Source organism: Macrotis lagotis, chromosome 2 (genome assembly GCF_037893015.1).
Source record: "Macrotis lagotis isolate mMagLag1 chromosome 2, bilby.v1.9.chrom.fasta, whole genome shotgun sequence".
Classification (NCBI taxonomy): Eukaryota; Metazoa; Chordata; class Mammalia; order Peramelemorphia; family Peramelidae; genus Macrotis; species Macrotis lagotis.
Window position 1 is genome coordinate 316,698,637 of NC_133659.1, and position 27,684 is coordinate 316,726,320.

The following is a 27,684-nucleotide window of genomic DNA, read 5'->3' on the forward strand; positions in this document are numbered from 1 at the left end:
GGGAATGACCAAAACCCTTGTAACAAGTATAGTGAAGAAAACAAATTCTCCACATGGCCATGACAAAATGTATGTGTCTTGTTCTTGGGTCTCCCACCTCTCTAGTAGAACATGGTGGTAGATTTTATTGACCATGTGTCTTATCTGATCAGAGTTCTTGAATATTGTTTTCCTCTACAGTGTTACATGTTTTTGTTCACTATGCTCTGCATTAATTCCTATCTTCCTAAGTTTCTGAATCCCAGTGTCTCCCTTCTTGTGCAGTTTTGTTAATGATTTTTTTGCAAAGGTAATGGGGTTAAGTGACTCGCGCAAGGCCACACAGCTAGGTAATTATTAAATGTCTGAGGCTGGATTTGAACTCGGGTACTCTGGACTCAAGGGCTGGTGTTCTATCCACTGCACCACCTAGCTGCCCAATGTTTTGTGTTAATAAGCTATCATTTATTCAGGCCTACCAATTGTGATTAGGTTATATTGTTTCGAGTTATTTTCTAACAAGAATTGTTAGGAATGTTTTGTGCATATGGGGCCCTTTTTCCTTTCATGTTTTTTGGGCCTTAAGATTAAGCTGGGTGAGGGTATAGATGCACAGTTGAGTGACTTGAGTAAAATTGTTTTCTAGGGTGGACCAGTTGGTAGTTCCACCACTGGTATATACCCCTTCCACTACTGTCATTTCTCTTTTGTCATCTGCGCTAATGCTAATGGAGTTAAGGCAAACCTCAGTTATTTTTTCTAGGGTTGACAGGTTTCTGATTGAGATAAATGGTAGAGGCGGTCCCTATTCATGGTCTAAGACTGAGAATTTGAGGAAAGGGCAGGGGCCTTGGGAGCACTTCAATGGGTGGTAGGACCACCAGGCCAGCGTTCGGCCCAAACCTCAAGGCCAATATTACTAACTGAAGATCAGCTGCCACGCAAAGTGAGCAAACAATCTGGTTGGGGCAGCATGGCACTTAGTAGTTAAAGGGCAATAGGTCCAACCAGGTCCAACCAGACAAGCTGGACCAGCACCACTACCTTGACCATCATTTCCCCTTGGATCCTGATGAAGACAGCCTGGGACATTGAGCTCACTGCCCTCATGTCATCCTGGGAAGTAACTCCAATGAAAATGTAGACTGTTTCGTGTTATAACCACAGTTCCTGAAGCCCCAGGGAAAAAAGTCATTCCCAAAGTCCTTGGCAGTATCAAATGATTCAACCTCAGAGACTGATAAGTGGAGAGAACATTAAATAAAAGGCATTACTGTCCGCTTTGCTGTTGCACCCTAAAACCATTGCAATGTAAACTCCTGGAGATTAGGAACTACCTTTCTTTTCTATTTGTATCCCCAGTGACCAGCACAGAACATTGTACATAGTAAGAATTTAGTAAATGATTCATTTGTTCATTCAGACAAAAAACTGGGGGGGGGGGGGGATAAGGTCAGGGTCATTGGCTGGACAATAGGCCTTGAGATCCCTTTGACTACTGCAAAATAATAGTACATGGTGACCCTGTTGCATCAGAAAAGGGTTAATTATGGATTCTTTTTAGGGAAGGCAGGGAAGTGTCTGATGCATTTCAGAAAGCTTTCCAATCAAAAATAATTAAATTCAAAGTTCAGTGTGAAGAGAATTATTGATCAATATATTTAATAATAATAATTTAGTTTCTAGAGATCCTTGGCATAGGCATACTCTGGTCTGGGAATCCAAGAAATTAAAGCAGCCTGGAGCAATCCATTAATCCTGACCAGTCTGTATTATTTCTCTTAACTGAATTTGTCTATGTTAAGTGAAACTGCGTCCACAAACAAAAGTAAGTACCCTGCAAGACATTGCCTCAGTTTACCCTACAGGACACCTGTGTTGTCCTTGGATGCTCATGGCTAACAAGCCGTGTGTGTGTGTTGTACTGTCCTACACTAGTGGGCTGAGAAAATCACTCCAGTTCCAAGCTGAATGTTTTCTGATGCCCCTTTCTCCCCCACCCCCCATAAAATCTTTGCTTCCCCTCCAATCGGGAGAAATACTACTTTGTAAATCTCTTCCTTGCACGTTAAACTGATACTTGACTCCTGGCACTCTGTCCCTGGCTGTTCTGTTTTGCCCAGGTTAGGACTCAGTAAAAATTCTGTTAACATAGGAATGTGCTTATCCAAGCTCCCCCGAGTCTGGCTTCGGCCTGTCTTACCAATGTGAGCACAGGAGTCAACCTAGAACAGGTGTTACTAACTCGGTGTCTATGAATTTAAAAAAAAAATAGCTACTTCAAGATAATTGATTTTCTTTGTAATCCTATGCATTTTGTTTTATATATTTCTAACAATATGATGCTGAGAAGGGATCCACGGGTTTCAGCAGTTTGCAGAAGGGATCTGCATCATGCCTAGACAATCACCCCACCCCATTCAAGGTACATCCTGAGACATTTGTCAAGTGAGAGCCCATCTTGATCTATAGATGTAAAGTAGACTGAACTCTTGGTTCAAAGGGAAGTTTGTTTGGATTGGCTGAGGAGCTTGGGTGGGCTGTTTAAGACCATTCATCTAGTGGGAACCCATCAAAGCAGGAGAGTCCCTGAGGAATAGCTTAATTAAGGGTTCCAGAGGGGGAGAAAGATGGAGCCTGGATCTCCTTCTCCCTTCCTTTCAGCCATGTCCTAGCATCCCTGGCAGTGACTTCAATGCCAGCTAAAGATAGACCACACTCCTAAGAAAGTAGTAGGAAAAAGAGGCTATTGCTCATCCTTAGGACTTTTCACTGTGTTCTTTAAACACGTGTCCTCTAAGCTTGAGACCACCTCCTCTGGACTCTGGATGTATTTGTGGGAGAGTGTCACAGACTGCTGGGGGATGTTTGCCCCACTGTTCTAACTCTATCACCTTAATATCACTTTCAAAAAACCAAGCCTGATATAATCATAGTGGGAAGTCCGTTGTGGAGATTCGTGAACTGCGGCCTTGGAAAGACACCCTGGTTCCATCCTCTGAAGCTTTGAGGAGATGTCCTGGCAGTGCAAATGGGGATGTTGGGATAAGGACCAAGTCTACAAGTGCTAAATTTAGTCTATATTTCATTGGAGTAGTAGGCATTCTCTGAACTCATATTCCTATGTCCTAGGCCTGGAATGCCCTGCCTCTTCATCTTGACTTCCCCTTCAAGGCTTTTTTAGTTCCTTCCCAACACTATCCAATATCCCTCAAGTTATTAATTCACTTTTCCTTTTCAAATGACCTTGTGACTACTGCATACATGTCATATACCCCCAATAGAACATGGGTTCCTTGGGATGAAGGACTGGGTGGGGTTTTTCTTTTATTTTGTCTTTGAACCTCCAGAGTCCAACACAAAATTTCATAAAATGTTTAATAAATATTCAGTGAATTTATAATATTTAGAATGACTGCTTCCTTGAAGGTTCTAGATGAGTTAGGTTTTTCTTGGGGAAATGCATTTGACACTCATTGACTGAGAGGAAGTATATTTGTGAAATCCTTATTTAATTTCTTTTTAAAATATAAGAAAATGCCATAAGGCATGAATGCCTGACATGAAAAATTTAGAGAAACAAGAAGTTTTGAGTGAAATAACATGGTAGAAAAAAGCAGATCCTAAAAGTCAACAGTGAATGTCAATAAAAACTGTTCAATCTAGTGTTTAATCTTAGGACCATATTGCTCGTAGTTAAAGGATACACTATCAATTATTATTAAAAACTGTTTGGGGAGAATGTGGATGGGTACTATTTCGGTGTTTGCTAAAAACTGCAAGTAAAAACCTAGTCTGCTTCCTTGCTTCACTCTCACCTCTTGAAAAGTTGGTTTACTTCCCCAGAACTCCATTGAAACTACTTTTTTTTTTCAAAAAAGTCAATGTATTCTAAACTGAGTATTATTTCCCAGGATCTTCAATTTTCTGTCTAATGGGAGACTACTAATAAATTCCTTACAGACATCTATATCTACTGAATTTTTCTGATCCATGTAGTCTTGTAATCCTAGCAAAGTAGGAAATGAGGTTAGTCTGGCATGACTTAGCTTCTTCCCTTTCTAATTAAAAATTATTTTCTGAGAGATCAAGTAAAACAATGCAATCTTAAAACAATTCTCTGCCTTTTTTTTAAAATTAAGTTTTATTTTATTTCTGAACAAAGATCTGCCTTCTTTTCTTCCCATTGTGAAGGCCAGAAAAACAAAACTCATTACAAACACATACAATCAAGCAAAACAAATTCCCACATTTAACAATGAGCTCTGAAGAGTTCAAAACCCCAAAACTTTTGGAGATAGTTTTGAGTTTGACAAATTATTCATGCCTCAAAGTAGGATGGCACAAAAACTGACAAATTATATTTCACAGTTTTAAACATGATCCCAAAACTTCTTGAAAAACCTTCACTAAATTTTTCAAAATGCATTCAAATGCCTCAATTACATTTTTACTGTCATTCAGATGAGGGGCCAGAACTAATCTGAATCCTTTATAAAGGATTTGTGCGCGGTATCCCTGCTGGAGTTTAGAGGGAGGTGCAGGGGTGATCAGGATGGGGAAGGTTGTCAAAACTGTTCGACTTCAAGTAGGTGAACAACCTCCCCCCATCTGCAGTACACAAAAGGTTTAAGGAGACTTGGACCTGCCCGTCTCTTCTGTGACTTTTTTTTTTAAATAGCACTCTCTCTCTCTCTCTCTTGGACTTACAGCAAGGGATAGAAACAAGAGGTGGGATCTCTCTCTCTCCCCTTTCCTGCCCCATGAGTCTACCTGCTCCTAGATCAGAAGATATGTTAAATTTTCTTTTAGGATTAAAAGGGGCTGTGACTCAATTGTTCACATCATCTGTTCTTCCTTATACTTGGTGTGGGGCAGGGGAAAGGGCATGGGGAAAGAGATCTGGGTTTAAGTCCCAGCTCCCAAATTGGCCAGTTATGTGATCTTGGGCAAATCACTTCACTTATCTGAGCCCTTTTCCTCCTCTGCACTCTCAACTCCAAGGATGTGATGAGGAAGTGTTCTGTCAACCTTTAAAAGACTCTTATTAGTGTGAGTTCTTGTTATTTAAAAAATGGTGATGCTGCCGGTTAAGATTTAAAAAATCTCAGACTTTAGTCTTCCTGATCTTGAAGACCCAGGATTTCATTGAAGTAAATTCTCCTAAAGTCTCTGGGTTTGCAGGGAAACTGTGGTTTGGTTTAGGATTTTTGTGACTCTTGAAGTTTGAAAAGAAACCAATTAAAGAACCAACTTGATAGTGATGAGGGATTATTCCAATTTGTTTGTGTCCTTGGGTTCTCGCAGAATTTTAGGTGCCATTCACAGCATAGATCCAAGAGGTGTTTATAGAATCTGTGGCCTTGGTGGTGGAAAAGGAACAGTCACTCCATCTAACAATTCACATGTATAGGGGTCCCTTAAGGATCGCACAGACTTCCCTCATAATGATCCTGGAAAGCAGGTAATCTTCCCAAATGGAGGTTGAAGTGACTCACCCATGGTCACACAGAACAGCTTGTCAATGGGAGAACCAGGTTCTGACCCTGAGATAGGATCTCCAAGTTCTCACAACTCCTACTACTCCATGACATTGTCTCTTTAGGACTGGATTCCAGAAATGGAAGTTTGACTTTTAAGTTAGCAGACACTCTTTTTGATAGTGGTCCCCTCTGAGAATTAAATAATTCCAGTTGTACAGACCAGACTACAGAACTATGTTTTCTCAACCACAATCACATAATTACACAATCAGCAGACTATTTCAAACAAGATAACTAAATTTGGGATCTTTAGTAGGAGGCAAAAATATGATGTACATCACCTAATACATTTTATACACCCGAATAAATAATGGTTTTGCAATAAGTCTTTCATGATCACCCACCTCCATTCCTTGTATCTATTTCTGAATAGCAATCTAGGTACAACCCTAAACCAACTAGATTATAAGCTCTTGGAGGGCTTGTTGATTGATTGATTGATAACCTGAAAGTGAATCCTGGTTATGATTAGCTGGCTATCCCTGATACGTGTAGGCACAGCTATGGCTCTGAGAACCGAGTGAGATATTGGGTCTGAAGGTGGCAGAAGCATGGAATGAAGCTGAAGTGTTCCAAAGCTTGCCCAACACCCCAAAAGCACTGCCAATGGGGAGACTCATGCCAGCGAATGAATTTCCCAGGAGTTAACTAAAGTCTCCCAATAGCATTCTTAAACTTGGATAGAAACATGAGAGTACATGCTTACTTGCTGAAAAACTGAAGTACTCAAATTGTTACACAGCTCACTAAAAACACTTTTATTTCACAACACATTTTACCAAACAAGAAAATTCAGAAACTTCCAATATTTTAAGTACTAAATTTAAATTGTTTTTATCAGTGAATAATATGACTAAGGTTCCATTTTTCAGGTTTTTTTTAAGTTTAGGTATCTTAATTTAAAAAAAACCAATTAATTCAGGGATTCTTAACCTGGGGTACATGAATTAATTATTTTTTTTTTACAAATTCCCATATAGTTACTTCCTTTGCAATCCTATGCATTTAAAAACTTGACACAAAAAGGTTAAAAACCCATGAATTAATTTAGATCTGAGATTTTAGTTATTTCCTCTTTTACATCCTTAATCTCAGTTTGAACTATAGTTAAGTTAGATATTTTTTCATTTAAGAAAGCAATTTCTTTTTCTCTTTGTAGCAAGTCAGCAACCAGTCTCCCAATTCGTAAGGTCAGATCATTTATCATTGGCTCCAAACGGGAAAAATCCTTTTTGAGGTTATAAACCTTGGGTTTTAAATCATTTGCAAAATTAACTGTTTTCAGAATTTTTGCCCTGTCACTTTCTAAGCTTAAAAGTCTTTCTGAATGCTTGGTGAAATCACTCTTTAGTTCAGAAAGCATTTTCCTAGCAACCTGAATTCTTTCTGAATTTTCAGATGCTAAACTCCTTAGTTTTGCTGTTCGATCAATGCTACTGGAAAGAAGGTCACCTATGTTTTTGATTGTATTCTGTTCTGCTTTTTCTAATTTGCTTTCCAGGTCCTGAACAGATTCTGTCAATGAAGTTACATCAGTGACTAACCCTGAAATACGTCTTATATCAGTTTTGACAGCTGTAATCTTGAGGGAAACCTCTTTTGCCAGGAAAGTTGTACTCTGGTCTGTGTTTGTAACTGCTTGATAAAGAGCAGTCAGGTTGTTGTTCAATTTATCCCTTTTTTCAGTTATTCTGTTGGACCAAGTTTTCAAGTTATAAACATCTTCCTGAAGACGTTTTAGATGAGCAATGATCTGAAAATCCTTCAACTGTTTTATCATAGCTTCAGACTTCTGACACTATGGGAAAATAAAATACAACAAGAATTACAAATGATAAACCCAACATTTTAACTTAATTTAAAATGTTATGTTTTTACTGTAGCTTTTCCCTTTAGCAACCTGGAAACTGACAGATATATACATGAATAAAAAAACCTTTAAGAGTAGTTGGATTTATTACAACAAAGCTGCCCTTCTCTCCATGGGAGTTTCAATAAACTATAAAAATAAGAAAATTGGCAAATATACAAATATTAATTTTTTGACTGTCTTTGAATTATGGATATTTGCATGAAATAATGAAAGAAAGTGTAATAAATATAAGCATTTGTCAAAACAAACTAGGCACTGAATTCTAAATAGTGCCAATGTAGTAGTTTCAATGCAATAGTAGGTAACAATCCCCAACCGTTTTTTCCCCATTAGCTCACTACTTAAAAGATTAAAACATGTAAAATTCTCAATTCCCTAAACTCACCAAGTGACATATCTAAATAAGAAAGATGTCCTCAAAAATGGCTAGAAAGGGGAGGAGAAAGTCTCTATCTGACATTATGATGGATTTAGATTTCTCAAAAACAATCTCAAAAGAATTTATGATAATTTGTACAGAACAAAGCATTGAGTGTAAAAGTCCATTACTATGTACAAGTTCCTGCTCCAGGAGCTCACATTCTAATAAGGGAAACAATAAATCTAACAGAAGGGTGTGGTTGCAAAGCGGATGGCAGTGCCTCTTTTTTAATGTGATTTTTCACTGATCAAGTCATGGAATGACTATATATGGTTCAGTTTTTTTCCAGGATATTCTCTGACATTGAGCTTGTGTGACACGGATCAAGTCATAATTTCTCTGGGCATCTCAAACATTTCCCCATTTAAAAAAAAATTCTCTACAATTTCCTGTCAGTACAAATAAAAATACTATATAGATCAGTATTTCCTTGAAAATTCAGAAGTTAAAACTGGATTAACAAAGTTCACTAAAATTGTGGGACATAGCTTTCATTTATTCAGTCATCTGTTCATTTAACCTACATTTATTTTTAAAATTTTATTTTAATTTGTAATTCTCTCTCGCCATTCTTCTATCTCCCCACCACCACCAATTGAGAAGGCAAGAGTAACAAAACCTGTAACAAACATGTATGATCAAGCAAAACAAATCCCCATGTTTGACAAGGGCCAAAAAAAAAAAAAAAGCACTTTCCTTCCATCTGTACTCTAAGTGCAGCATCAAGCTCTCCTAATCTGAGATTGGTGAGCTTGTTTCATCATGAGTCTTCTGGAACTGTGCCATCAGCCTCCATTAAAATCCCTACTATGTAAAGGTTGTTTACCTTGAGAGATGCTCAATGGGCTAAAAAAATTATGATCACTGCTGTGTGTACCAGAGTGGATCTGCAAGTTTAGCAGAATTCTTTCAACTGAATGATCTTGATAAATTCAATTTGTCACCACAAATCTATCTACCAGGCTCAGTGAACTGTGGGTAACCTAGAAGGCACGTCTCTGCTACTCAGCGGACCACAGAGGATGGACTTAGAAAGGATGTCAGCAAGGACTAAATCCAATTCCCTCATTCTATGAATAAGAGACAGAACCTTGAAAAGTTTAGGTAGCTTGTCTAAGGTCACACAATTTGCAAATGGCTCAGCCAGGACATAGGTCTTCTGATTTTTGATGTAAAACTTTTTCACTAAAATACCACCACCACCACCACAACAATCAATATTTACCAGCTTTTATAAACTGTTCACTGAATTATTATTTGTCAAGAGGATAGATACCATATTTGTATAAATTTTGTTTGCTTCATGTGCTCAGCATTACAGTAGAAAAATGGTTAGAGAAAAGTATAATATAATTATTAAACTGGTTAAATTTCTGTATAAATGAAGTTGAAATTTTCTAGATAAAACTGATGAGTGTTTCTTCCTGCAGAGGGGGTATAAGCCTACACCCATCCATTCTGGTGATACCACTTTGAAAATCAGTGGCATGGAAGAGCTCCAACCTAGTAGTGCTTCTGGGGATGTTACCCTTTAGTTTTTACTGAGTTCATTTCTAAATTTGGCCAAATGCTTTGAAATGCCAGTACATTCTTGTTTTCAAAAGTAACTGCTCTTTGATTGATGGCTATTCCTTAGTTGACTATCCTAGGAACTGCTCCCCTCTGATGTATTGTTAACAAATTTGAAAGCTAAAAGGTTTTATTTAGAAACTTTTTAGAGAATTTAGAGAGAGGAGGATGCTCTTTGGTGCTGGGTGTATGGAGTCTGTTCCCAGACAGTAAGCTTTGCAGTTAAGCTTAGGAAGTGCTTATACATTAAGTTATAAGTTAGTAAATATATAAGTGCTGAGAGGGAAGTGCTTCAATTTGCAGGTACAAAGGTGGAAGTAAAGAAGATAGAAGATGGTGTAAACAGAGTTGTCTGCAAAACTCCACCAGAAAACTTCAAAAACGTAGCTTGAACCAGATTAAAATGTAATTGGGAATGTGTTTAATAAAATAAAAATATAACATAGAGAATGCTAACTTGTGGTTTTCTAAACCAATGGTTTCTAATTATGTTTGATACCATTGGTGAAAAAAACACATGGAATGGGTAGTCTGAATGTTATGCCAGAGCCTGGCATTGATGACAACCTGTGCCATCCTAGGTGAGCCAGTAACCTCGAGGTCTCATTCTCCACACATGTAAAACAATGGGGGTTGAACTAGACCATTTCTAAGGATTAGGAAACTTGAAGAGAATTCATCATCTTTCCAGCTTGATGATTACTTTAAAATTTTTTTTATTTATTTAAGGCAATGAAGTTAAGTGACTTGCCCAAGGACACATAGCTAGGCAATTATTAAGTGTCTGAGGGCAGATTTGAACTCGGGTCCTCCTGACTCCAGGGCTAGTGCTCTATCCACTGTGCCACCTAGCTGCCTACCCTCCCCCTCCAGCTTGACTACTTTTGAGGAAACCGTCATTCTCCCAGTCAACCAAGTTCAACATCTAGGAGTCATCCTGGATATTTCCCTCTCCCTGACCCTGCATGGTCAATTGATTGCCAAGTCTCACAGATCCTGTTTCCTTCTACAAAGTGTCTTGCATCTGTTTCCTTCTCTCCACAGCCATACCCACCACTAAGTTCAGGTGTTCTTCACCTCTTGGCCAAACTATTGTGATAGTTTGGTTTGTTTCCAGGATCCCCTCTCTAATCTTCCTTTGACTCAGCTATCATAATAATTTTCATAAAGAAAATGTCTGACTATAGCATTCCTATGTAAAACCACTCCTGTGTCTTTCTTTAGTCATTAGAGTAAAACACCAAATTTTTACCCCAATACTTAAAGGCTGGCTGGAATCCACCTTTCCAGACTTATCTCATGACTCTGCTTAAGCACTCTGTATTTCTCCTGCCCAGACTCTGCATGTAATCCCCCATCACCATGACAGGACTGTCCCTGAAGCATGGAATGCACTCTCTCATCTCTGCTTCTTAGTATTTTACACTTCCTCCCAGGTTTAGCTACTTCTCCTACAAGAAGCCTTTTCTGATGCTCTCAACTGTATTTTCTTCCTTCTCATTTTGTTATTTATTTACATGTATTTCCTAGTAGAATATCCATTAGTGTAGGGAGTATTTTTTGTTTTGCTTCTTCAGTGCTTGGCTAAACCTAAATGAGTATGTTGCATACAGAATGAACTTTCATTAACATTTGTTGAATTTAATTCACTTCCTTCCACCTCTAATCAATTATGACCTTAGATGCTAATCTAAAATGTCTAAGATTTCTGCAAATAGTATCAGACTAGAAAGAAATACCAACTAGAAGTCAGAAGATTGAGATTTTAAGTTCTGGCTTTGATAACTTTTCAAGTGACCTTAACCAAGTCATTGCTCCCTTTAAATTTCAATTTCCTGATTTAAATATGAAGGGGGTTATATGATGCTCTTCAAGGTCTTTTGTAGATCTAATGTTTTATAACTGAATGCTTATAAATTGCAATAAAGCAAATGTGGTTTATGTAAAAAGTTTCATTTTTTGGAGAAGTGGGGCATGCTTTTTTTACCCAAGGTTCCATAATTTGCCTTGTAATGCAGACAGACAGACATTAAACATCTGCATTTGGAAAATTTATAGCAAGAGTATTCAGGAATTTTTTTTACTCTAATAAAAACCCCCTTTTCTAAACTCTTAGATGATATATTTTATGGTAAAAAAAGATGGAAAAAATATGAGCTTGTAAAATGAATACAAAATCCATTACTATCTACTCAGTTATTTCCAGGATCCACAATTCTGTCAGCATGGGTCCTATCCAAATAAATGCAGATGGCAAAACCTCTGTAACTTAAGTGTTTAGGAGTTGCTGTACCTGAACACCCCCCCCCCCCCCGGGGATCATCTTCTGATAGTAAGGCACAACAACCTTAGAAGGACTTTTCCTTGATTCAGAGATGGGTGCTCTGTTACTGGGCCTTTTCCAGCTTCAAAGTCCCTACTAGAGCTTGCCCTCTGCTTGCCCAACAATCAAGAATACCTTAATTGACCTCTATATTATTATGCACCATGAGACATAGGGATTAGATTTTAATGGAGGCATTATTGTGGGTGAAAGAATTTTTTAAAAGTTGAAATATAAGTGAATTATTTTTTAATGGAAAGATAAATATTATAATTCCATTATCTATTATAGATTGCTGAGATTTCAGTAACTGCATGAAATAAACGAATGAGAAAGGGGAGGAGAATTTTATGCATATAATTAATACTAATATTTTTTAAAAATCAAATTTGTCAGTCCTAAATGGAAGCATATTCTGGGTCCCATAACCTAGGAATGGTGTCCTTATTTGTTGATTATATGAATTATAATTTGATCTACTTCACACATTCACGATGTCAAATTTCTTGTAACAGTCTTGTGGGAGTAATAGTCCCTGTAAGGTATGGTGGGGTCCTTTGGTTCTAAATACTGAATACCATTTATTGAATGTAAATATAACTTAAGTTATACTACTTTTGATAACATGAAAACAATTATTAAAATAATTAAAAAGATGTCCGCTTAGAGAGATCTCATGTCTGCCAAGAGTTTTTAACTTATATCATGGAAAGGTCTATGATTATAAATAAAGGAGGCAGAATAGGGGCTGAAAAATATCAACAAACTTTTGCTGATATTCTAATCTGTTATACCATTTTAAAAAATCCAGACTGTTTGAGCTCACAAATTTTCTGATGTTAAATTTAATGATATGGTGTAAACAAGGAACACAATTTGATTAATACATAGTTACAGGTAAGAACTTTAACATTCAGAAGTCAAGAATTTGAAGATAAAATTCTAGGAATTAAACCTATGACTTGTAGTTACGCAGTTGTCAAGAGTCAGCTCGTCTCTGTATTCAGACCCTGCTTTTTGTAGCAACTCTATATAAAGAAGGACAAAACTACAAAAGAGAAAACGAATTCATGTGGGTAATTGGAGTAATGCCTGGAATAATACTTTTGAGTTGAGATAGTTGAAAAAGGCAGAAGTAGTCTCTAAATTTTATTTTACTGTTTTTATTATTTAATATACTCACCCCCCAATACAATCCATGGGTTTATTTAGTTTATCGGAGTAATAAATATGATATTATTTCATTTATCTGATAAGCTCAAACATACAGAACACAGATAAGAACCAAGTTGTGAGCAAGCAAGTCATCAGCTTAGCCCAAATGGATGACAGAACTGTCCATGCACTAAGGCTCATGCAAATGAACTCATAGGTGAATCCCTCAAAGCTCACCCTCTGTGCCTATTTAGCTATTCTTCCTCCTCATAGCAAGTGGGTTTGTCTTATTTCCTAGCCCACAGAAGTTTAAGAGAAGATCAGCAATAGTGGTGAGGGAGTACTGCTGGAAGGAGGCATACTGATGGCAAGAAGGGACTGCTACCACTATGCTGAAAAGGCACCATCCTCACGACTCTGGTGTGAGGGAGGCATCATTCCCATTTTATAAAAAGGGAAGACAATGAGGCTTGGAGGTCAAGTGATTTGCCTCCGTAAGTGGGAGAGCTGGGACTCAACCCAGGTCTTCTGATTCCCAGTCTAGGGCTCTTACCACTACGCCACAAGGTAATATACACAAATGGCTCAAAAATCATAGCAGTCTGTGGCCACAATTGCATTTCACCCCAGTTAACTAGCTCATGCTTATATTGACAACCTAGTATACTGACAACTATACTCTAAGAAGGTAGAGAAATATATCATACATTTTAGAAACCTAAGTGAAAATGGTTATGGTTTGAGGGAAGTTTTGATGTTTAAATGGTTACGTTTTGTTTCTCTGAGAAACTGTCTTATGTGAATGAGACCCCCTTGTTCTGCAATCATGCTGCATAAGTGAAGAATTTTTTATCATATATCAAAATAATTACAAAACATGATATAAATGTATGAGATAATGCACTTCCCTCTAACATGGATTGGCTGATTTTATTGTTCACCAATCCCTTTGTTTTCTAGATCATATTCTAAAATTCCCTTTTCCCTAATACTTGAAGATGCTATGAACTCTTGAACTTTGCCCTTTAGAAAATGTAGTTCATTCTGCATTTTCAACATGCTGTTATCATACTGCATTCCTTCAAGGGCTTTCTGCATATCCATTATATCAGACACAGCTTTCAGCATATCATCTTCCATATTGAACATCTTCATGGTCAAATCTTCCATTTTCTTTTCGGTCCCTATCAGATCTTGGGCAACCTTCAGAACCGAGTGAACGGCACTCTCCAGCACCGGCAGGTGGGTCTTGCACTCTTCCACTTTAGGCTCATAGTCAGTAAGCTTATTGCTTAGATCGATTTCTCTAGCAAAGAGACTTCTTTGTTCCTCTTCCAGTTTTTCAACCGCTTTGGTATCCGACACTAGTTGTTCTTCCACTTGTAACAGGTCGTCCTCTTCCTGCCTCTTGATGGTTCTGATGTTTCTCATTGTGCTGTCTTCCAGATCGCGGAGCCGCTCTGTCAGCAGTTTGATACCTTGCTCAGCCAAGTTAATCTGACCAGTAACATGAGAATGCATGCGTTTGGCTTCCGATTTTAAACCGCCAGTATGAGCATTCATGTCATCTAGGTTTCTTTTCCAGGCATCGGTAACATTCTTAAATTTCAAATTAACGTTCTGCATCCTCTGCATGAGCGTCTGCTCACTGGTCTTAATGTCCTGGAGGATGGTATGGAGACTGGACACTTCCTGCTCAAACTGGGTCATCAGAGACATGGCTGAGGTAGTTTCCTGCAGGACACTTTCAGTAGACTCAAGCTGCATTTATAACACAAAACAATTCCCAAGTCTACTTAATAGCAGTTAATGGTGGAGAAACACACACATTAACAATCAGGAATACAAGAGACGAATGGACCACAAGCCCAGCAGCTCCAGAACACTCCTCACCAAGGGTGTGCACTGACTTGTTACTGAACTGTACGAATTTGGTCAAAATTAACCGATTATATTCCAAGTTAGAAAAATATACACCTTGGACCCTTCTCAAGATCTTGGAGATTTGCCTTAGGAAATAATATTAAAAGCAAGAGAGTTTATCTGAATTCCTTTTTATCTTTTTTTTGGTGGGAATATAAAAATGATCTTATATGAAATGTAGTTTACTTGGCTGCCTCTAATTTACAATTTGGGTATTCATTCAAAAAACTTTTGGATAAGAAATTTTTTTTTTCAGGGAAAACAGGTCTTCTGAACCTCTTAAAGAGAAAATATGTGAAAGTTACATTTTGTAGAAATTTCAAACAAAAAAAAAAAGCAAAAATGAATACAGGAAGTTAGTGAGACTGAAAGCCCCCATAATTTTTGGTCTAGATCTGTGATTTTTCTTGGTGTAGGAAGACTTGCAAATTCTCCTATGCTCTTCAACTTAAGCTTGAAAAGAGTCACTTGTGGCCATTAGGAAATCAAATGACCTGCCCAGGTTTAGGAAGCCAGAATGTGCCCCCTTTCTGGGTCCCAAATCTGTCTCCTAATTGACTAATATTGAGATGATGCTATCTCCTGGCCTTTATAATATTTAGAAAATATTAAAGATAGTCCTATATTTTATATTCTGATGTACCTCTAGGAACATTGGTAAACCTGTTTATAAATTATTTATAGTACCTTGAACTTAAGGGTAAAGAGAGGCCTTTTATTAACCAGTTAGCCTTGGGGACATACAGAATTTATTTTTTATAGACAAAGAGATGGTGTTGGGGGTTCCCAGTTTGGGGCTAACCCAGATTTAGCTAATGTAGTCTATAGTGCATCATGACCGCTCTCCTGGGGTCTCCAACTGCTTAAGGTCAAAGGCTTGGCGTGAGTCATCACTTTACAGTTTCATAGAGCTCACCTACTTTCATGGCCTAGAATATCACCATTACATATAACTCTCAAATCTTCACGTTCTCTCATCAGAATCTCTAACTGGATCCTGTACAGCTCTCTCTTTGGATGTTCTGCCCATCTCAAACCTAACATGCTGAAAACCAAACTCATTGTCTTTCCATTAATGTGGGTTCCTCAATACTGTGCAATAATTCTTTGTCGTTTTTTTCTCCTTTCCTTTTGCATCAGAAGTCCTATCCCTCTTTCCAAGGACAAACCTGTCTACAGATGGCCTTCATTCCAATCCCGTCTACTCTCTTTGCAAGTTGTTTCTTTTCTGAGATCCTCTCCTTTGCATCTTCAACCTTTTTCTTTCTACTAACTTTTGTCTTCAAGATATACATATTAAATCTCTTTTTTCCTTAAAAAGTAATCTTTCTTTACCCCTGTTTTGTCTCCTGGAGATAATCCCCCATTTTTCTTTTTCCTTGGCATTACTCTAGAATGACTACCTTATTTATACTCAGTGACTCCACTTTACAACTTTCCCATTCCTCAATAGCTGATAATCTGGCTTCCATATTCTACATAAAAGAACCTTTTGAGGGCCAAACTAATGGTCTTTTCTATTCTCCTTTGTCTCTCCACAGCATTTGGTATTATTGATTCCTTCCTTACCCTTCTTGAAACTCTCCTCACTTGGAGTTTCTTGGTGCTGTACTCTTGTGGTTCTCCTATGAATTTTCTTTCTACTCCTTTTTGTCCATTTCCTTAGCTCTTTCTCCTCTCCTTGCTTCCTAGTTTTAGGCATTCTCCACTGTTTTAGCCAAAGCATTTTTTTTTCTTTTACCATCTCCCTTCCTTAAGGAGTTTATCTATTCTAATGGCTTCAACCCTGTGGATGACTTCCAAATCTAGATCTCTAGTTCTCATTTTTCTCCATATTCTCAGCCCCCATTGGTTAGTTTTATCTGAATGTCTGATATCAGAACCTCAAATTCAACATATCTAAAACCAAAATCATTTTCCTTCTTTGCTTCCCTTCTCCCACAAGGATCTAATAATCTTTTCCATTTTTTATGAGTCCAAAACTAGAATGAAAAATAAGACATTTATGTAAAACCCTTCAGGAATACATTTGGATAAAATACTTTCATATTTTTTAAGCACAGTAATCTTTACCAAACTTTCCTGGGTTGAAATCATTACCTTTTCAGAAATTAAATCGACTTGACTTTGAAGGCTATGGAACTCTGCGGCTTCTAATTTCAGTAGTTGGTATTTATTTTCTACATTATCAAATTTTTCTGACTGCTGAAATACAAACCTGTAAAAGATAAGAAAACAATATTAACAGGACTGCACATTACAGATTTCAAATAATGACTATTTTGTATTAAGTTTGTAAAACACATTCTAAATTTGCAAGATTATAGATTTAATTCTGGAAATTAACTTTTTTATTCCATGTTATTGATGAGGAAATTTAGGGCCAGAGGGCTTTGAGCTGTTTTGTCCAAGGTCTCAGAGGTCACAGTAAGTAGCTGAGTCCACAGTACTAGGCTGCCTCTATCTATTATATGAAACTGCAAGGGAATCATCAGATTTAGCATAATTATTAAAAAAAATTCTAACAACTGAAAATTGAACAATATCTAAAAGGACCTACTTTTGAGGTGAACAAATAATTCTAAGACTGAGTAGTTAAAATTGATCACAAAACCTATCCTTTTTAAACTATAAAAATTATTTAATTTAATTAAACTAAACAAACATTGAGTTCCTACTTGTGCACAGCACTGAACTAAACACACAGGGTGATCTAGAGTTTAGATAAGAAAGTGCTTTATTGAATTTACTGTCTAGGAAACATGTATGACAAATACACAAATAGTTAAATGAGAAGAACATGCTACACCTTCAAGTGAAATGCTTGATGAGATGAAGGCAAATGGGAGAATGTTGTTGGCTGTTTGAAGTGTTTGGAAGGTAGTAGCTGTAGGCTCCGTAGCCAGGGATGGATTCAGAGTCCTAGTCTGAGTTCAAATTCTGTTGGTGCCACTTAATGTCTATGTGCCTTTGGACAAGTCCTTTAAGCTTCCTGGGCTTCAGTTTCCTCCCCTGTATGGTGAGGAGTTGGACTCTTCTATCTTTAATCCTCTGAACAAGTTGGCCTTCGGAGGATATACAAATCCACCATGGAGAGGTGGAGAGAGAAAGGACAGGGAAGACACAGAAAGAGGCAAACAGAAAGCATGCCCAGGATGGCTAAGGATTTAGCTGGCCTCAGTGCGGAGTATGCAGAGGGGGAGGCAGAAGGAGATAGATAAGGCAGGAAGAGTCAAACTATGAAGGGTTTGAATTTTGGGAAAGGGAATAGAAAGCCATTTTCAGGTTCTGAGCAGAGAAGTAATGGCACTGTTCTACAGGGAGGTTATGTCTGGCAGTAGGTGAGGGATGGTTTGGTGGGTGGAGAGAACAGAAGCCACCTGTAAAGAGGGTTTGTATTACTGGTGGACATGGGAATGAGTGGAGGAAAAGAGATGTTGGGGAGATAAAATTAATAGGGCATTATTGATCTTAGGAGTGTTTTCCTGAAGACTTCAATTCGGTAATATATGAAACAAGAGAGTCTCCAGGTGATTTCTATAAAATCTGATTACCTTACTTAGACTGTATAAACTTTTTTCAAGTTAAAATGTTATTAAATCTCCCTGAGGGTTATCATTCTTTTCTTTTCTCATCTATCCATACCCAAATATGCAGTGTAAATACATAAGAGAGGGGAAGCTAGGTGGCACAGTGGATAGAGCGCTGGCCTTAGAGTCAGGAGGACCTGAGTTCAAATGCAACCTCAGACACTTCATAATTACCTTGCTGTGTGACCTTGGACAAGTTACTTAACCCCATTGCCTTGCAAAAACAAAACAAAAAAGAAAATACATAAGAGAAGGCCAAGATGTATATGTAAATGTAAAAATTATGACATCATTCCTGCCTTATAGCAGCTGACAATTAAGAAGCAGACTCATGTTGTTGTAATTGTTTCAGTCATATCTAATTCTCTGTGATCCAATTTGGGATTTTCTCGGCAAAGATACTGAAGTGGTTCGTCATTTTATTCTCTAGTTCATTTTATAAATGAGGAAATTAAGACAAACGGCATTACAGGGTCACGAATCATAAGTGTCTGAGACTGTATTTGAACCTGAGTCTTCCTGACTTTGGTTCTTCACCACCCAACTGCTACTGATAGACAATAATAATCAAATGTGCTAGGTGGCGGAGTGGATAGAGAACTGGCCTTGGAATCAGGAGGATGAGAGTTTGAATCTAGTCTCAGATACTTGACACTTGCTATTTGTATTACTTTGGGCAAGTCACTTAAACTGACTGCCTTGCATCCTGGGCCATCCCCAGTCATCTGGATTCATTTTTGGCTATTGGACTCAGGTGACTTTGGAAGAGAATGAGAGGTTAAAGACTAAGCACAGAACCCACTTGCTCAAATCTAATTCAAGTGCTGGTCATGGCATCACCTCCCTAATGTTAGGGTCTTCTTCGAGAATGAAGGACAAAGAAACACCATTATCATTATGACGTAAATGTATGTGTGCATTTGGGGAGGACCCATAATGATCTGCTAATTCTAAGGTCAGAGGTTAGACAGCACTAAATTTAGCTAGCAAAGAGGATACAATCCTGTATTGAAATGATTAAGTCTCTCTATATATACTGAACCCTCAACTAATTGGCTACCAGGTTTTTAGGGCCCTTAAGCTTTAGTTGGTTTGGGGGGGGGGCTAGGTAGGAGCAGTGATTGGTGCGCATTAATCTATCTCACATAATCTATCAACAATCAACTCAACAAATTGTGTGTGTGTGTGTGTGTGTGTGTGTGTGTGTGTATAAAATCCGTGCCTAGGATGTGCCAGGTATTGGAACAAATTAAGTGGTTAAGTGGCTTACCCAAGGCCACACAGCTAGGTAATTATTAAGTGTCTGAGTCTGGATTTGAACTCAGGTACTCCTGACTCCAGGGCTGGTGCTCTATCCACTGCACCACCTAGCCACCTCAAAAACAATTTTTTAATGAATCTTTTTTGTCTTTATGTCGTTCTTCCTTTCTTCCTTTCTATTTCTTGGAGGGTGGGGGTGGGAGAATCTGGGTCTCCCTATCTCATCCAGGCTGGAAGTTCTCAGTCTAGTTTCTGACCCTGACTAGTTCACCCCTCCTTAAGTAACCTAAAGGCCTCCACCAGGGTGCTCCCCAAACTGATGCTAGACCCAGTGCATACTCCAGATTGGCAGAGCCCATGCAGCTCTGAAATCATGGGTTTAGGAGATCATCTGCCCTCAGCTTCCTCCAGATACAGTGTACAGGCCCATCACCTTAATTTTAAATGTTTCCCTTCCCACATACCTAGTGAGTCTTTTCTTGTAACAAAGAATAAAAACAAAAAAAAATCAGCTCAGTATCAACTGAATCTGACAGAAAGTGTAACCCTCCCCAACTACTGTTTCCCACCTCTGCAAAAAAGAGAAACAGATACATATTTTTCCGACTCCTCTCTAGGGCTTCAAACAAAGCCAAGGAGGCAAAGATCAGAAAATGACATCCAACATCTTGACTGGTTTGCTGCAAAGGATAGCAGTAGTACTCTGTGGATAATGTAGAAACAAATTATTTGTGTGAAAATTCAGAATAAACTGAACTGAAAGGAGACAGAAGAAACAAGAGAAAAGATAAAAAGACAGGAGGGCTAATGACAGAGATCTAGTATGGAACAGATGTGAATTACTTGGGGGGGGGCGCAGGGGAAGCCACAGAAATCACCTCTTCTTTAATAGTGTCTATGAAGGCACAAGCCAACTCTATGGCATCTGATCACCACTTAACGGAAGCTGTTCTCTCCAACGCTGCCAATGATCTCTTAATCGCTAAATCTGAGGGTCTTTACTCAACCAATCAACTGCATTTGACATGTGACCAAACTCTCCTCAGATTCTTTTTTTTCTATTTCTCCTTTGACCTGGCTACTTCTAAGACCTCTTTGGCGATTCACTATTCATATCCCAAGATTCTGTTCTAGAACCGCTTCCCCCTTTCTCTCTACATTCCCAGGGACTTCTTCAGCCCCAATGGACTTAACAAAATGGATGCAAATGACTCCCAGAGGTACATATCTAGCCCCTGCTTCTTCCCTGCTATGTATCATAGCACCAGCTGCTTAGTGAATATTTCAAACTGGATGTTTCCAAGACACATTGAAAGCAGTAATGTCTACAAATCCACTCTTCTTGCAAACATGAAGATACCACCAATCTTGCAGACTCCAGGTTCTTAACCTTGATTTACTTACTCCTCACTCTCCCTCATCCCATCAGTTGTTGAAGTTGCCATTTCTATCCCCACAATGTCTTTCATTCCAATTCTTTGTCCTGACTCTCACAGCCACCCACCTTTTGCTGAGATTATGGCAGTAGCCTCCTAAGTGGTCTCCCAATAGCACTTCTCTCCCTACTCCAGTCCTTCCTCCACTCAGCTCCAAAGTGATTTTTCTTCAACACTTCTCCAGGGCTCACTCAAGTCATCATTGATGCTGTTAAGGTGCAACTGTAAAACTTCTGCTTAGTTTTTTTTTTTTAGACTTTTCAAGGCAATGGGGTTAAGTGGCTTGCCCAAGGCCACACAGCTAGGGAATTAATAAGTGTCCCTCAAATTTGAACTCAGGTCCTCCTGACTACAGGGCTGGTGCTCTATCTACTGTGCCACCTAGCTTCCCCTGCTTAGTTTTTTAAAGTCCTTCACAATCTGATCTCAAGGAATCTTTCCAGCTTTATTATGTCCTAGTTCTTCATCTAAATGCAGGTCAGTCCAACCTGTGGCTCATGGGTCACATGTGGCCTTAAAATTCATTTATGTGGTATTATTATATTCACTTGTAACATGGGTTACATTATAGTCATAAATAAATATTAAATTCCATATGACAAGTTTTTGTTGGGTGATGTGGCCTAGAGAAGCTCAAAGGTTGGACATCCATGCTAAAGTTTTCCATTTCCTGCTCTGGGTCTCCCTCCCTCAATGGATACTCCTTCCTTCTCTTTTTCTTTGTTATTCATCCTTTGTTTCAAAAAGGACCAATGACATCATTATGGGTGACACCTTGACTTGTGCATTAATTGGATTAAAGTGGGTCAGTTGCATCAAGTCATCAGCCTCACCTTCTCTTCCCAAGTCATTGATATCCAGTGGCAAGACAAAAGTCATGACGACTGTCAATGGCCTGGAATGCAGTGGATGGCCTTGGTGTCTGTGATATTTGACCATGTGCCCATTCTTCTGGGTGGGAATCTTCATATACTTGGGTTAAGCACCTCCCTAACTCTGACAGATCAGAGGTCCACTGGTTACTCACAACCTGATTTAGTACATCTACCAGGCTGCAGCTGTTGTATATGCTATAGCTTCATGGAGTCCTAGATGAGAACTGGATGATAGGTAGATACCAAAGTTGAATGAGCAGCCCTTTTCAGGACTCAGCAAGCTCTCACCCCAAAGATACTAGTCCTTTCTGAATACCCCATAGACCACTCTCTTCCTTTATGACTCAGCTGAGGCACACAGGATGGTGCCTTCCCTGAACCCCATCTCCCCTGCTGGTACTGTATTTAAACTGTTCTGTTTTTTAACTTTATTGTATTCCCTAAATTTGTTCTGTATATGTTTATACATGTACTTGTCTCTCCCATCAGAATGCAAGGAACCTTCATTCATTGTAGCTGAACCCTGGCACAGTGGTTGGCAAACAGTAGGTACTTAATACACTTTGACAGACTGATCTCTATAATGACAAAGCAGAAGTGCAAAAAGATTGAGAGGAAATTAATATGTACATATGCCTTGGAAAGGGGAAATGTAGATGAATCATTGCAATATATCAGTTTATTCAGTTCATATTAAGATTTGAAAGGAAAAATATTTGTAGATTTTTCAGTATCTCAAAGGTATAGTGCACTATCTGGGAATTAATGAACCCACTTATTTAGAACAATTAGGGTCATGGTTCTCAGTACAAAGTCCTTTTTGGGGGCAGGGCAATGGGGTTAAGTGACTTGCCCAAGGTCATACAGCTAGGCAAAAGTTTTTTTAAGCATCTGAGACCAGGTTTTAACTCCTGACTCCAGGGCTGGTGTTCTATTCACTATGCCACTTAACTGACCCCCCCAGTACAAAGTTCTGAGGATTGTTCTTTTGGCTAAATGTTCACTGGAAAATCACAATATTTTTATAATCAAAAGCTGTCAACTGACTATATATTTTTGGGAGAGTGGTTTCAGTATTTATAACTGAACCACAATGCAAGCTAGATACAGCTCTGAAAAAGTCAACAAGTTATGGCTTTTTCCAGAAAATATTTCTGACCATTGTTTATCCTATGAACACTTTTACAGTGTTGTTGTTCAGTCACATTTGACTCTTTATGATTCCATTTGGGGTTTGCTGGGCAAAGAAGCTGGAGTGATTTGCCATTTCCTACTCCAGCTCATTTTACAGATGAGAAAACTAAGGCAAATGTGGTTAAGTGACTTGCCCAGGGTCACAAACTTAAGAGGCCAGATTTGAACTCAGGTTCTTCTGATTCCACACTGGGTACTCACTCTATCCATGGGGTAATCTAGCTGCTCCAACTTTTACAATACAATCTAAAGTCTATTCTGGCAATGTTAACCAACTATATTACCCTGATACTAAAGTAAGTTCTATCTTGCTTTAAAGTTGAATAAAGATTATTCTTTCTTTTTACTAAAACTGCAGACATCCATAAAATATTTCAAGAATGGAAAATTTTCATTTTCTTCAAGTTTCCAAAGTTATCACATATCTATCTGCTGCTCAGAGTCCAATTTAATGTATGTCTATCAGAATCACAATCTTAACTGAAATATTCTTCTCCTGCCTGAGAAAGCAGTGTGTGCAAATACTGTCTACTTGGTCTTTAATGTTACCTTATTAATCCGAGGTAGCAGGGAATTATTCAGAATATAAAATACAATTACAGAAAAGATTTCCTAAGGAATTTTTATCATGTAGACACAAGGTTATCAATTTCAAATAACACATAAAGATGCAATTTCAACTACATTTGTGATTGTAATTCAGTTCAAAATCCAATAGCAGGATGGACTTGAAGAACAATGTGGTCTGATGTCATGTCAGCAGAAAGTATCAGCAAGGGGACTCTTAATCCACATCTCTAATTACATAATCATAGTATAATAGGAACTGCAAAGACCTAAGAGATTTAGTTCAAGTCCTTTCATTTTATAGATAAGACTACTGAAACCCATCAGGTTTACCCAAAATTACATGGCTGGCAAGAGAAGTTGAAGGAAACAGATGTGTCTGAACTGGAAAAGTGGGGCTAGAATCATGATAGCTGCAAATACATAAAAGGGTATCTTATGAAGGAGGGGATAGACTTGTTCAGCATTGCCCCAAAGAGGAAAATTACAGAAAGGGGCAGACATTGGTTAATGTTCCTAATAATTAGATCCATATCCAAAGGGGATGATCTACTCCATAAGCTGATGTGGTTTCCCTAGCTGGTGGTTGTTAAGCAGAGACTGATTAGGGTTGAACTAGAGGATTTTGTAAGACTTTCTAATTCTGAGATTTGGAGAAAATGGTCTGTGGCTATTAATCAGATGTCTATTTCCTAGTTCAGTACTCTTTCCAAACCAGAAAGTTCAATCTTGCCAAGGATATTTCATACTTTTTCTCCGCTTTATGCTGTTTTCTTTCCCTGAATTCAACCCTGTTCTCTCAGCTTGGAATCTATATTATTTTTAATAGTTGAAATACTTGAATTCTTAAAGGTAAAATTTAGGTCCCATTTTCTCTAGGAAACCTTACATTTCTTCAGTTGGAAGACATTTTTCTCCTTCTAAAGTCTACCCCACTCTTTAATTATACACACTCATTAGATTCTATATTTATGCTGCAGTGGACACAATGCTAGGCGTAATGTCAACAGAGACTTAGGTTCAAATTTTGCCTCAGACAGGACAAGTCACTTCACTTGTTTGCCTCAGTTTCCTCAACTATAAATAGGGGTGATCATTGCACTTACCTCCCAAGGTTTTTGTGAAGTTCCAATGATATGATATGTGTAATATGCTTAGCACACACAGTGCCTGGGACAGAGTAAAGAAAAAGGATCGGATGTGGAGTCAAAGGATCTTAGTTTAGATACTTCAGAGGTTTTGTCTCTTACTTCCTGTGTGACCTTGAGCAAGTTGCTTCACCTGTCTTTGCTTCCCTTATCTGTAATATGAGTGTGGTGAACTGGATGGTTGGTAACTCTCTATGATTGATGTCTTGCATATGGCAGGTGCTTAATAATAGATGTTTGCCAAATTAAATTCTTCTCTGTTAAGCCTTACCTGCCCAAACATCCTAGCATGAATTCTTGAAATACTGAAATATGTTTCCTGTTCATGTTTCAAGAACAAAGTTTGCCCAGATGATCTACCAATGTGAGTGGAAAATAAGGAATTATCTGTTGATCTATTACTTTAGTGGTAGAGAAGAGAGTATCTTGAGTAGTGGTTATTCTAGTAGGGTCAGCCTAAGGAGAGGAGCCTAGGCAGAAGGGCAGATGAAGTCATACTTACCATTTTGAATAGGGGAAAAAGTTAAAACATTCAGTTCAATATACACACACACACACACACATATATAAACACACATGTGTATTATGTATATACATATATATATACATATATATATGAAATGATGGGAACTTGCTATTGTAAGATTATTATTCTAAGTAATAATAATTACTCAATAGAGTTGCATGAGCACCCTGCTATGTCCAATGATAAGCACAAATCAAGGCATAAATTGCTAGGGTCTCATGTTCTATTCATTTGGAAGAACCTTGATGATACTGATAATGTTGTTGGGGAGTTTCAGGGGGGACAAAAATGTTAATTATACTCTGCAGTAGACAAAGAGTAATAGCCAATAGTAGGGTAAAACATCATTATCTACGTGCAATATGTACTAGAAGATCCCGAAGTGCCACTAAACTATAGGGAACTGGTCTGGAGGGGTAGGTATCATGACATTTTAGGATCTTGGAACTTACAAGCCACTTGAGAAGCCCAACACTGATAAATCCAGGACAACGTCCTCTAGTGTGAAGAAGATGGTCTTCTGAAGTATAAGAAAACCAATTTGGAAAAGCTTTGCATTTGAGTGAATAATTAATTTGCAGAGAGGTAGCCATGGTATATTGACTGGGAGATTTTTATATTTTTTGCCTTCGATAGAAAGATGCAAATGACCAAAAAGTGACTCCTGTGATTTGTTTCAAAAAAATTATATTCCAGAGTCATTCAATCTTATATCAGGGCTGATCCACAGGGCAATTTTTTTGTGGCCATGAAGCCAAGCAGAGCTCTCACTAAAATGGCAAATTAAAATATATTGTCTATTGTTCAATAAAAACTTTTAAAAAGTAAAGTTGGACAGCCCTCTTATATCACCTCAATCACCATGTACTGGTAAAGTTATAGTTAGTAGAGTCTTTCAAGAAGGTAGGAAAGTGTACTTTATATTTTGGAAACAGTTTCATCAAAACAAGAGTTAAAAAATTGCAGGGAAAAACCTCCCACTATTCAGAAAGCCTTCCTGAACTGATTCCAGATGGTTAAAATTTCATCATACAAGTAACTGCAAGAAAAAGCTGCTCTGCTTCATAGTGAAAGTAGTAGGGAGAGAGACTCTTGGTTCACAAATGATACTTGATGTTGCCTAACCTAGAACAAGCTATCACAAACTAGTGCCTTAAAGAGTACAGAATAAATTTAAAATTCTATAAGAATAAGAAAAATGATATATACTTTCAGAGCTAAAGTAGAAACATCTCAAATTTTTGCTGGAGAGAGTTCATTTGAGATGAGCTTTATTTCTGGTTAAGAGCTGATATGCAGCTACAGCAACTCATCAATCTGTTTATTAACATATGGAGAGCTCACAAGATGCATTGGTAGGACGGAGGAAAATCACAGATGCTTAAGCTATTTATGTGAAATTATTCCAGCGTTAATTCAAGAAACTTGCTACACTATGCTCCACTATAGGTCACAATTAGCCTATTTTGTAACCTTCCAGCCCTCTCATAGTTTAGAAAACATCAACTTGTTAAGATCTAAATTTTATGCAGTGTTTTCTGAATGTAGGATCCAGAGAGAAGCTGCTATGTACAATATGACACATAGCCTCTCCAACATTTCTACTACTGGGATCAGCACAACATAACATATTAGGACCATAACTGGTTAGGGAAGATCTTAAGACTTAATACTTGCTTAGTTTAGTCAGTAGCTGTCTAAGAAGAGCTGTCGGAGAGATCATGCTGTAATGTGCCATATCTGCCTATTTAAGTATCCCTAAGCATAATTATGATTAGTAGTTTTCCTGGGGTAGGTTATGGAGAGATTTTGTTGCCTTCTAAAAATACAAAATTTTACCCTAAATTGAAGAGGAACTAGAGAGATGACACATTAATAGTACAAATAATAGGGTTGGCTACTGAAGCACCATGAATGAGCGGCATGAATTAGTGTAGTGGAATGAGTACCAATTTGTGGCAAGAATTATATTCAGGTCAATTTGACAAGTATTGAACAATTTTCATGTGCCAGGGAAAGAAGGCTAAAATGATACCAGCCTTTAAGGGACGTAAGTTTTATTGGGGGTGAAGTGGGTGGATGGGAATCTTCAGATGGATATGGTTAGTGTAGTTCCAGTGTGTCTAATGGATGCAATAAGGAAAATTCTTAAAATTTAAAAAGAGAGTATAGAAGACTATCTAATTATAATTAAAAAGACTAAGGTTATGCTTGGTAAGAAATTTTGGGCAGATGGAATTTTCACTGTCATTTAAAAAAATATTTTAGGCATTCCAGCACAACACTATATCTTCCAGGGCAA

The 27,684-nt window shown here is 38.0% G+C and overlaps 1 protein-coding gene across 3 annotated transcripts in view; it reads right to left on the reverse strand.

Moving 5' to 3' along the window:
* Positions 1–2,866: 2,866 nt before the first annotated feature.
* IKBIP (IKBKB interacting protein) overlaps positions 2,867–27,684 on the reverse strand; it is a 32,853-nt gene continuing 8,035 nt past the window's right edge. For 2 of the 3 annotated variants that reach the window (XM_074226645.1, XM_074226644.1), the window contains 2 exons: positions 16,887–17,004; positions 7,328–14,624 (listed from right to left, as the gene is read on the reverse strand). In XM_074226645.1, the coding sequence (XP_074082746.1) occupies positions 13,794–14,624; positions 16,887–17,004 (949 nt within the window). In that variant the 3' untranslated portion in view covers positions 7,328–13,793. The other variant, XM_074226646.1, reaches the window with a different exon arrangement.